Source organism: Brienomyrus brachyistius, chromosome 9 (genome assembly GCF_023856365.1).
Source record: "Brienomyrus brachyistius isolate T26 chromosome 9, BBRACH_0.4, whole genome shotgun sequence".
NCBI classification, from domain to species: Eukaryota; Metazoa; Chordata; class Actinopteri; order Osteoglossiformes; family Mormyridae; genus Brienomyrus; species Brienomyrus brachyistius.
The window spans coordinates 24,762,542-24,774,416 of NC_064541.1; the positions used below are offsets into that span (position 1 = coordinate 24,762,542).

Sequence of the window (11,875 nt, forward strand, 5' to 3'; positions counted from 1 at the left end):
TTCAGTAAGAGCTTTCAGCTTGTCTTTATTTTCAAAACTGCTCTGTTCAAGAAGATCTAAGGACCTCAGCTTCTCTTTCAGTGTAAAGGTCTCGCCCCGGAGTCGCTGACACTCAGACTGAAGTGATTCGATGTCCTCTGAAGTCTGGTCTGTTTGGCACATTACATCACATTTTCAATTAGCACTTGTATCATTGATACTAGCCTCATATTCAGTCTCCTCTTCAACCTCAACTAACACTGGTTCATTCATCTCAGCTGAGAGATTGAGGAGTGCTCTGGCAGCTTCACGTCTAGATGACTCGTGTCTCTTTTTTTTCATTGCCTCCCTCACTTCATCCTTCTCAAGACTATCCTGGGCTCACCTCTTCACAGGGGACTTGGTGTGTGCAAAAACAGGACTCCTGTTAAAAAAAAATAAATCAGTAAAGTCGGTTGTTAATTGCCATCCAAAGCATGAAGGCCTCGTGCACATTGCTTCCGGGATAGGCTCCAGACACCCCACAACCTAGTAGGATAAGCGGTTTGAAAAAATGGATGGATGGATGGATTCTCTTTGTACCATTTCATACCACATTCACTGCAATTTCTGAATTGCCCAAATGTTCCCCTAATGGAACAAAAAAAAAAACTATCCTACATCCAAAAAAGGGCAATGTTGTCTTGTTGTAACACATAATACAATTTGTAGTTCTGCAAAACAAACCAAGGACAATAAAACCATTTTACCCAAGTAAAACTATAAAATATATTACATATGAAATATTAGGCAAACAAGTTCCTTTCATAAGCCTATCACCACAAATTCTGATATTGTTAACGAACTTAAAGGTGCAGTAACGTAGAAACCAAATGGAATAGCAGGGATAGCAGCAGTGTGGACGACAATGGCGGGAGACAGCGACAACAAATCTGTCAGTATGCATGAGAGCAACATCCGAGTCTAGTGTTTCTTTCCCTTATACCCTTGGGGTGAGAAACCCAAGTACAGCATATAAAAAGCTTAGTTGTTAATGACACGCATGCATGCACGCATGCACCCACACAGACACAAATGTACATACAACAAGCTAATTTGAAAACATGTGTTTTACCTTCTCCCCAAAATAAGTTAGCTCGTTGTATACATGGATGTAAACTGAGTTACAGGCCCAGCATTAATTAAAGAAGCTGTTATAGGATTTACTAGTTTACAGAAATCCATTTGTAAGTTCTCACCAGCAAGTCTTAGGAACCAAGGCTGAAGCACTATGAGAGAGGAAATGCAATACAAACACACAAATAAATAATGCAGCAAAAGGATAAAGTAAACACATAGACAGTCACAGATTAGGTATCTATATCTGTGAGCATTCTCCATTTTCTGCAGAAAACTCTAATCCCAATTACTACAATTAACCATAATTAATCCAACAAAATGCAAGACTTCTGGCTTTTTTCATTTTTTGATTGCATTCAGGTTTTCTATACAAGTGAGTTTCCCCTTATAGCGACCAAAAAAATGTCCCCAACAAGGTAAAAAGTTACAGGTTTTTAAATCACATTGTGGGGACATCTGGTTGCCACAATGTCATATTTACATGATCCTCCCCGCCCCACCTGCACACCCACCCACAACTGGAGTTTGATCAACGAGATTATATTGATTGGTTGTCAATTATCACCATAACAAACTTTTGTTTAATCTAGGACAAATATCAAATTTATTGATCCCAGGTGGAAATTCTGGATTAATGTACTAGTCCTAAATTAGTGTGACCTAAGAGAAATGCAATGGAGCTAAGGAATAAATGCACACACAAAGCTCTTTGACAGGACAAAGACCATTTGTTTCTTGCACTCTGAAAAGGATTAAGGAGCAGAGATTCAATATTGTATAATGGCACAGTGAAAACCATTACCATAGGTAATTAAACCTAGTATTCATTCAAGTAAAACATATTATAGTGTATATACAAATTACAAAGGTTAAAATTTCAACATACATACATGAAATACACCGTTTATTGATGCAAATCAATTTTCTTCCAATTGGCAATATCAACCCCAAAATCACAAAAGGCATAATACATACTTACATACACACCATACCACTGTTTGCAGTAAAAACTAAAAAACACAAGTCAAGAGTTCATATATTTCCCACAAGGTTCTCTGCTGCCTTCTTTCCACTGAAGATGACATCATTGACTGAGACACCATCATAGGAAGCCCCTGCCACAGTTAGTGGCAGACCATGGTGACTGATGTAATTCCTTATTCTTTCTGTGGAATAAATCAATGAATATATAATGACATGAAATTGATACACACCAATAAAACTAAAAAGTAGCTACATTTAGAATACAAACTTAGTTCTTACCAAGACGTTTCCAGTGTCCTAGATGGTACTGTGGAATGCAGGCCTAAAATGGGGGGAAAAAATATTATTTCTCCCCCATTAAAACCCATCTTTCAATCAAAATATTTACAAGACTGCACATCTAATTTTCTGACAGAATAAGTGTTGTCACGATATCAAAATGATCACTTTGACACAAATACCATTTTAAGTATCACGACACCAGTACTGCAACAATAACAATGCAGAAAAAACAGTTAAGTATTGTTCATGGTAAATTATGCACTTAAATCACTGAATCATATCACTGAAACTAAAACACTCTTGAAATCAGAAACACCTTGAATGACTGAGGAACATTGAGCACTATGCATAGAAAACACAAGATCCTAATTACAAGACTGAAATATTAAACAGAAAGATAAGACAAAGCCAACCATGCAGGGGAGCATTGGGGTCTATTGGGGGAGAGGGGGATGAATATAGACTTTGAGAGGGGACTGCACTGACAAATGGGGGGGGGGGGGGGAGGGCACACCTGAGCACGCAAAACCGTACAATGCATTTCGAACTCATCACCATTACTCTCCACTGTATATAAGAAAAATAATAATATGAGAAAAGCACCCATAAAGGGTACAAGAGTTTTTTCTGCTTTCTTCTGTTCATCTGCTCAATTAGCATAAAAGAAAAGCTTCTCCAGAGTATTTAACTGCTTCAAACAAAGCATAGCATAATAACCTGTAGGTACAGATGCTAATTTGATGTAGCTTCTCTGTTTGCTCCCTCATGACCATTCAGGATTGTGCACTATATTTAAACACTTTGATTTGCTTGCGAATATAACATTATATTGTAATAGTGCAATTAGTACTGGTACTATGGGAAAGATGCACCAAACAGCCTTCAAAAGTGAGGTAGTAATACATTTTCAGTACTGGAATCTCATGCAGAACCAGATACAATGCAATAAACTACAAAAAATGCTGGGGCAATACTGATTAGGTCTCTTGGAACAAGAAATTACTTTAAACAACGGAGAAGGTAAAGGGAGAACAACAGAAAGTCAGTCACACCGTAGTACAGCGTAGGATTTGCAGAGCAGAGATGGTCATGGCAGTTTTAAGGAGGCTTCTAAGAAATAAGCAAATTCGGTTGTATTAAATCAGCTAGTCGAAAATAATCAAGCATAGCCATTTATAGAAATGATTGCTAATGTATACATGACAACACAGACACACACATACACATGGCTGTAATTATGTCTTTGTAGGGACTCTCCATTTCTATAGGGGAAACGCTAATCCCAACATGGCAACCCTAACCCCTACCCAGCCCTAACCTTAACCATAAGTAAATAATACAGGTGTTTTAGATTTTCGGTTGCATTCACAGATCGTTGTGGGATCTGACTAATTGTCCCTACAGTGTCAAAATAGCAGCTTTTATGGTCCTGAGAATGTAATATAAACACACACACACACACACACACACACACACACACACAGAATATAGACGTGCTTCCCTGCATAGAATCCAGGAACCAGCAGCATGTTAAGTAAAGTACACCTAACTCCCCCCCCCAAAAAAAAAGGGGATAGCAGGAGTGTCACAACAAGCCAGCATGTTACCCACCTAACCTTACTTTGAAATGACACCTCCTTCCACCTTAAGAGCCCCGAACTGTGTTATAATCAATGAAAGACATTCAAGATTCTTAAAAGACTTAGTATACTGACAATGTGTACATGAAGCCAAAGCTTACTTGCTATTTCCAGCACAATTCTATAATTTACTCATGATACACCCTTTAGCCTGAGCTTCAGTGTCTGTATTCTCTTAAACTAGCAGGCTGAAGACCGAACAAGATCACGGATCACCTTGTGTACAGCCACCGAGCTCCACAGGGGCTCTGCTGTCACCCCCAGATGGCAGTTCACTGCTTTGGTCGCCCGGCTCAGGAGTCTCTGCGATGTGTGATCCTCAGGAGCACCAAACTCCTCTTGGAACCAGGCCCCTCCCATCATCACCTACAGTACACAGGATATTAGCATCAGACTGGTCTGACTCATATAGCTCATGATGTACAAGTACATGGACAGTAATTTTTGGTTCTGTTCCCAATGCTAATATTGGGAATATCTGCATACAAGATGACAAAGGATCTCACGGTAAGTCTAGTGGTGGATGCGCCAGGCCGATCATGTTGTGGGAACTGCACAGAATCATAAACCACTCCAAGAAGGCCACTATCTTCTGAAGAAGGCACAAGGTGGCCAAAGCCCTGAAGGATCACACACAAAACTATGATAGTAGTAATTAAAACAGAAGATAAGAAGTTATATACTGCAGCCCTGTAACTCCCCATTGTTGTTGCATAGTACTAAAGATGTGCACATAAGCAATAAATACATGCATTATATTATTACTAGAAACATTAAGCAAGGGAAAATATTGAGAGAGAGTGCCAGTCAATGAACGTAACATGTGATATTATGGGATACATTAACAGTTTGGGTGTAACACCTTTGTAGGACATCTTAAATCTTACCAAAATGTCACTATAGAATTAGAGTTCTTATGAATCTGCATTACTAATTTCCAGCTCTTATGTAGCATAAGGAGGGAGTTTCTCACCAGGAGAGGCAGGATGGAGCCCTCATACTCCAGGTTTACCACCACAACGGACACCATGGCAATCTCAAGTAGTAGCTGTGAAAGGAACCCAGCAGCAGGGGGCAGCAAAGGCGCAAGAGCTGCACACAAGCATACAAAAGGAGATTAAAACTCCAAACTGGATGCAGCTGGAAACTCCAAAATGGATGCAATTACCACCAGCAGGTCAGGTCTGATGCCTGACAGAACTTGTCACATTTTGATAAGCAAGGGTGCAACAAACATTACATTCTACATTGCTGATATTCACACTGTTACTCAGCAGAATAAGTGTTAATGAATTATGCTAGAAAAGGGATACCAGACATTTTTGACATTTTTACCTTGAGCAGGGAGTGCAGATATAATATGGTCAGCTTTCACAGTCCCATCTTCCAGTTGGATCTATAACAAAAGCATGCCATGATTATAAAATGCTACATCACGTTCATCAAGTTTCAAAAACAGTATGAAGTATCATATTTATGTACATGATCATACAGGCCCATACAGGGAGTTTGTGACCCTATCACACGGGTTTGAGAACACATGCCATGTCTCAGTCAGAGGAGATTTGAGGACCTCAGAAAAGTTGATTTCCATCAAACTGGAAAAGGTTACAGAATAAGACTGAGTTTCACCAATCCACTATCAGACAGACATTGTAAAAACGCAGAAAATTCACCACCATTGATATTCCAGGACGTTCCCAGGTACCAGCACTTTTTGCCAGCTGTGGCGAGGGTGGGGGGTCCCTCAGTAAGTTAGCATAATCATGGTCCCTTCAGTAAGTTAGCATGTTCATGAAAGCCAATTATCTGATGGGAAAAATCGGGCCCCTGGAAGATCACCTGGCAGAGGTGGCACTCTGATTTGTTCAGGTGACAGTGACAGGTGTTCAGGCACTGCACCCCCCCCCACCCATAGCATGAGGCAAACACTTAACAGTAAGTGTGTATGGCAGGACAGCAAGAATACTGCTTCTTGGTTTTTGTAAGCTTGCTAATGACCATTATTCATATGCAAGCTTAAGCTCAACATAAGGTGGATCCAGCAGAAATGTTATGAAGACCTTATGAAGGCTGGAGTGCGTGAAACCCAATAGGGCTGCATGTGCAATCATCGGGGCGGCATGGTGGTGCAGTGATTAGCACTGTATGGGGCGGCATGGTGGTGCAGTGGTTAGCACTGTTGCCTCACACCTCTAGGACCCGGGTTCGAGCCTCCGCCTGGGTTACATGTGTGTGGAGTTTGCATGTTCTCCCCATGTCGTCATGGGGTTTCCTCCGGGTACTCCGGTTTCCCCCCACAGTCCAAAAACATGCTGAGGCTAATTGGACTTGCTAAATTGCCCATAGGTGTGCATGTGAGAGTGAATGGTGTGTGAGTGTGCCCTGCGATGGGCTGGCCCCCCATCCTGGGTTGTTCCCTGCCTCGTGCCCATTGCTTTCGGGATAGGCTCCGGACCCCCCGCGACCCAGTAGGATAAGCGGTTTGGAAAATGGATGGACGGATGTGCAATCATCACCAGGGCTTTAGATGACGGGTAAAACACTTATCCTGACGCCGGCTTTTCGCTACTATACGAACGATTACTTACTCTCACAGTTTGGTAAGCAGTTTAGTAGTGTGCCTAAGATATTCATGAAATGTGTATTGTGACACCCAAAAGTTAGTGATCTATATTAATTCTGCATATCCTTATGTTTCATAAACATGTCGGACTTTAAACTGCAAAAGGTAACGCAATATCTCCTCTTTTAAAAGATGCTGTAGCTGTTGAGCTGTTCTTTGCTGCAGTATCACTTCAGTGCTTATCGCTTCCATGATTTACTAAAGCAATAGCATGTGGCGTGCTCTGCTAACTGAATTTAATCGGAATAAGAATACACTGAATCTGTACAAACCCCTGACTTTTGGGTGTCACAATACACATCTCATTAATATTTTAGGCACACTATTAATCTGCTTACGAAATTGTGGGCATAAGTAAATATCCGGACGAATGTTTCACTCGTCATCTAAAGCCCTGGTGGCTATTGCACATGTAATCGTGATTATATGGTTTCCATCACAACGTGATTGATTCAGCCCTAACCCACTAATTGACTGAAGCATACAGATAGACAGAGCGATAGATAAACATTTTATTGATTCCTGGAGGGAAATTCGGAAAGTAGTTCTGTAAGGAGGAACGCATCAAAATTCCTCCAAACCTGGTGTGTGGGACAGTTACCATAAATGCTTATTTGAAGTCACTGCTGCTCTCGTAATGTTAAAGCTGGATCATTAACAATGGTTAATAATGGTTTCTGGATGACTTAGAAGATATAATCACATTATAGGTGAAATCTATGTAGAAATTTAGAAAATGCTAAGGGGTTTACAAGCTAGCACCACTGTTTCACATACCTCCCAGCCACAGTCAGCTCTAGTCAAGCTCTTCACTGAAGCATTTCTGTGAATGTCAACATGCTCTGCTTGCTGTAATGCCTCTACCAGGGCCTCAGGCAGGGTCTGCATGCCCCTTCTTAGAGACCACAATGTCCAAGATTCCTTAGATGATCTCTGAGCCAGCTGTGATGTGGGAACATCAGGGCCACCGCCTGCCAGCAGACAATGCTCGGTGAGTGGTCAGCTGATAAGCACCCATGCGGAAAGATCATTCAACCAACGGGTCTGAGTGCGAGAAGAGCATTGCATCAGTATAAGCTGAGAAGCATTTTTGTAATTAAGGGCATTTGTGCCTGACCTGCCCCCAGCACCATTCCTAAGAAGATGGAGCCCATGGTCCTCTCTGCATTGAAAAGCGGGGGGAAGCAAGACCTCATGCTCAGCTGGTGACAGTCACCAGCAAACACCCCCCGACACAGACTGTCTATGGCGATGTCTGCCAGCTAAAGGGTGACATGGAGCAGAAATACAAGCAGAGTTACTAAGGGCGCTTCTCCACTGCACCAGGTACCCTACTTTTGGTACTTCGAGGTGTTGGTTTTCCAATGGCATGAAAACTGGTACCGGCACCAAATGACATCACAAAAATGAGATGGAGCATTTTCTGATGAATAAGAAAAATGGCTGTAGTATGTTATATGGCTGGACGATGTCTGATATTAATACAAGCATTGCATATTATACAGATGCAGTTTTTACATTGCTAGTAAGATAGATTTTTTTATTTTTAGATCTTTTTTTTAACTTTCAATTCTATACATGGACATTATACCGTACGGGGTTAAAGTTTGGGTAAATTATTTTTACTCTGTTATTCTGTCACAGAAAAAAAAAAAAACTTTGCAAGCTTTGAAATTCTAATTATTATTCCTTTTATAGATAATCTAATATACGTTTAAAAATCAGTTTAAAATTTTACCTCCGCCGCTTTTGCATGAGCGCTGCATTCTCTTAGACAATTGTAAATCACTCAAAGACAGGTTTGTGAGAAATTTAAACTTATTTTTTTGGATACCCCAATATATATTACAACAAAATCACATCACTAGGACAGCACACTGTATGCTATATGCATGCTGTCCTAGTATACTAAACAAAATGCTTTTTATAATTTCTTGTCATGCTATCCTGATCTTTTTTTGTATCTGTTCTTCCAACCAGATCGCAATATGTTTTTATTTAACTTTTACTGTTGTTTTCTGAGTTTGCAACTGCTATCAAGGTTCCGTTTGTATTGTGTTTCAGCGGCAGCCTATTTGCATAACCAATCAACAAAGAAAGCATTTCAAGTTCCATTCCCAAAGTACCGAAGTTCTAAAGAAGTACCCCAGTTGGTTTGGCACTTATGGTACTGGTACTCGACTGGAAGTCAAAGAAAAAGTGAAAGTACCAAAAAATGACTGTACCAAAAGCACGGTACTTGGTGCAATGTAAAAGCACCCTAAGTGACGTTACAGCCTTTCAAAGCTCTTCTTTCTCTGTGATACAACCAACAACCCCTCTCACCTCTGTTCCCAGTCTCCTCTCAACAAATGCATGGACGGTCTCATCTTCCTCCTTCCCTCTGCTGATAAAAATCTCCTTGAGGGCGCTCTGCAGCAGAGGGCGGGAAAAGGGTGGGACCGTCCACACCAGCCCCCTGAAAAACAACAGAGGCAGGAAGAGGGTTTCACAACAGCAGCCATTTATCTTTCATAATTACCCTGTATGAGACAAAAAAATGGCTCAAGCAGTTAAACTTCAGGTATTCAAAATTTACTGGTGAACTGCAACATTTCTGCAAAACGCCCTTACCCTAAACCAGAGGGCATTTTGTGTAGCTGCCCCCTCAGGTAAAGGAAACGATTCTTCGAAGCCACATGATCAGAGGTGATGGGAAGGACCTCACTCTCCAAGCCCAAATCTGTTACCTATCAGGATATTCCAAAGGATATCATTTTACTCCTAAACTCTTTAAAACATTACCAGTGTTTCATATTTTAATCGTGGTATTTTGTTATGCTCAGCATCAGTGCCTGAGCCAGAACTGAGATGGGACAAGTTTTGCTCAGCAGGCGTCTAGTAAGTACCATGTTCAGGGTATTGCGGCCCAAAGGGCCTGCAGGTCGCACGCCTCGGGGACCACGCTCAAAGACTGCACCATCATTTCTTCGAATTGAGCTCAGCCAGCCCCCAAATCGATCTCCACCTTCCAGGAGCAATATCTGCACATGGAAGGAAATACAACTCAATAAACAGTAAAAATAAAAAATGTGGACTTGGTGTTTACATATATTTTAACTACTTTAAAAATATATCAGAAAAATGTATTTATGGCAGGACAGTAATCTCACACTAGGGTCATTCCATTTCAAATCATCCGGAGCATCCCAGGTTACCCTCTCAGATTTTCCAGAAGAAAATTTTTTTTAAAAAAAATCACACGTGCTCCTATGCAGAACTTATGGTGAAAACCCAAATATTAGGTCTGTATCTTTAATAGTTTTGAAACTACAGTCTTTTGAAATGTAAATTATTTTTGTATATTTTGCCAAACTACTTTTTCAGTTCAGCTTCCGACATTCATAGCTCCTTTGCAATGGCACGTCAAAGCTCAATACGAGAGGCTGACCTGGGAAACTTCTCAAACTGGGTAATTTGATTTGGAATAATTCATTAAACACCCTTAAATTCTTAATTTTTTAACATAATAATATGCTCAGAGTTCCACACCCAGTGTAATGTGGTGGCAGGAGACCTCACCTTGGACACCTTGGAACTTCTGCTAAGGTGATAGCAGGCAGAGAGGCCTGTCAACCCTCCACCCAATACTGCCACTAATTTCTGCATTCAGTACAAAGCCCCTGTGTGCTTCAGCTGTAAGTAAAGTTGGACAACCAATTAAACTGAAAAAGAACTACAAGACATACAAGATAAATTACTAAAAGAAAGCCACCCAGTAAAGATACTTTTGTATTCTAGTATTAAGATTATGCTGAAGAGTAAATATAGAATATATGCAGTGAAATTTGCCTGCCGGAGGGGGGCTCATACAAGAATGTCTTCAGTAGGAGCAATGAATGTGGACCCTTGAATGACAGTTTCAAATATGGAAGAGGGCGAGAAACATCTGGAGGGTCTTGATAAGATTTCTTCTTAACGGTGCAACAGCCAAAGCAGATAGCCCAGCTTATAAACCAAGACAACCTCTTTAGGACCACACACACACACACACAACAGCAAAACTCAGGGATCCATCCATTTTCCAAACCGCTTATCCTGCTGGGTCACGGGGGGTCCGGAGCCTATCCCGGAAGCAATGGGCACGAGGCAGGGAACAACCCAGGATGGGGGGCCAGCCCATCGCAGGGCACACTCACACACCATTCACACACACATGCACTCCTACGGGCAATTTAGCAACTCCAACTAGCCTCAGCATGTCTTTGGACTGTGGGGGGAAACTGGAGTACCCGGAGGAAACCCCACGACGACATGGGGAGAACATCCAAACTCCACACACATGTGACCCAGGGGGAGACTCGAACCCAGGTCCCAGAGGTGTGAGGCAACAGTGCTAACCACTGCACCACCATGCAACTCAGTGATATTCAAGTCAAATACTATCAAGTCCATGAACAGGACTTTTTAATGAACTGTAAAACCCATGTAATGTCTCTCTAAAAAAACAGTTATTGACCTGACAGGCACCGTGATCTGTAACACACATTTTAATGGAACATATCTAAGGTTCCAGCAACTAATCTGTTTTTATGCAATATTATTAGCTAGTTAACACACACTATAATAAAAATTTGCAGCAATAACAATAATTCGTAGACATTTACTCTGCAAGGAAGTGAATTAATTCAATAATCATATACGACCAGATTTGCCGATTTTCATTCTTCCAGATTTTGCAACTTTTTAAACCTCTGAACTCAATTCTTGGGAATTCTAAGAGAATGCGTTAACTGGAATAGTAAAACGATTAAACACACACAATTCTTCATTAGTTACAACATACAAAAGCTCTCGTCGAAGAAGTAACAAAGGGTGCATTTCCCTAATTTTAACTTAACAGTAAATTACAATTTACTATACAAATCATGCAAAATACACTTAGCAACTGAGAAAGAAAACAAAATACAAATGTTTCGTTAACTTTCTATTCGCAGTGTACGAAAACCACACCACATAATCACTGACAAAAGCAATGCATGGGCCGATATGTCAAATTACTTCAATGCCCAATCAACTGCAATTTACTTCCATTTAAAAAGTAAAACATTTGAACTTACCACACACCCAGCCTCCAAATGTAGAAACTACTAAAGGACGAATCAAACTTGGCTACAGGAAGTTACATAAACATTCCTAATGTCAGTATTTCCGGGGGCGTGTCAAAATATAGCAAGCAGACCATTTTTGTAGTGGCAACCTCAAG

The 11,875-nt window shown here is 40.9% G+C and overlaps 1 protein-coding gene across 4 annotated transcripts; it reads right to left on the reverse strand.

Annotated features, from left to right (window-relative positions):
• Window positions 1-11,875, reverse strand: LOC125749348 (protoporphyrinogen oxidase-like). 4 transcript variants are annotated; one of them, XR_007399854.1, is made up of 15 exons: window positions 11,730-11,875; window positions 10,192-10,305; window positions 9,519-9,653; window positions 9,244-9,359; window positions 8,956-9,088; window positions 7,748-7,892; window positions 7,408-7,601; window positions 5,340-5,400; window positions 4,978-5,096; window positions 4,511-4,624; window positions 4,221-4,370; window positions 2,362-2,404; window positions 2,078-2,264; window positions 1,218-1,247; window positions 1-403 (listed from the first exon to the last, which is right to left on the reverse strand). XR_007399854.1 is itself a non-coding variant. In XM_049026520.1 (13 exons), the coding sequence occupies exons 2-13, from the start codon at window positions 10,276-10,278 to the stop codon at window positions 2,131-2,133; spliced, it is 1,431 nt and encodes a 476-aa protein (XP_048882477.1). In that variant the 5' UTR covers window positions 10,279-10,305; window positions 11,730-11,875; the 3' UTR covers window positions 1,986-2,130. The 4 variants fall into 4 exon arrangements, 2 of the variants coding, with proteins under 2 accessions (XP_048882477.1, XP_048882478.1); XR_007399855.1 differs by lacking the exon at window positions 1,218-1,247; XM_049026520.1 differs by lacking the exons at window positions 1-403; window positions 1,218-1,247 and having other exon boundaries at window positions 1,986-2,264.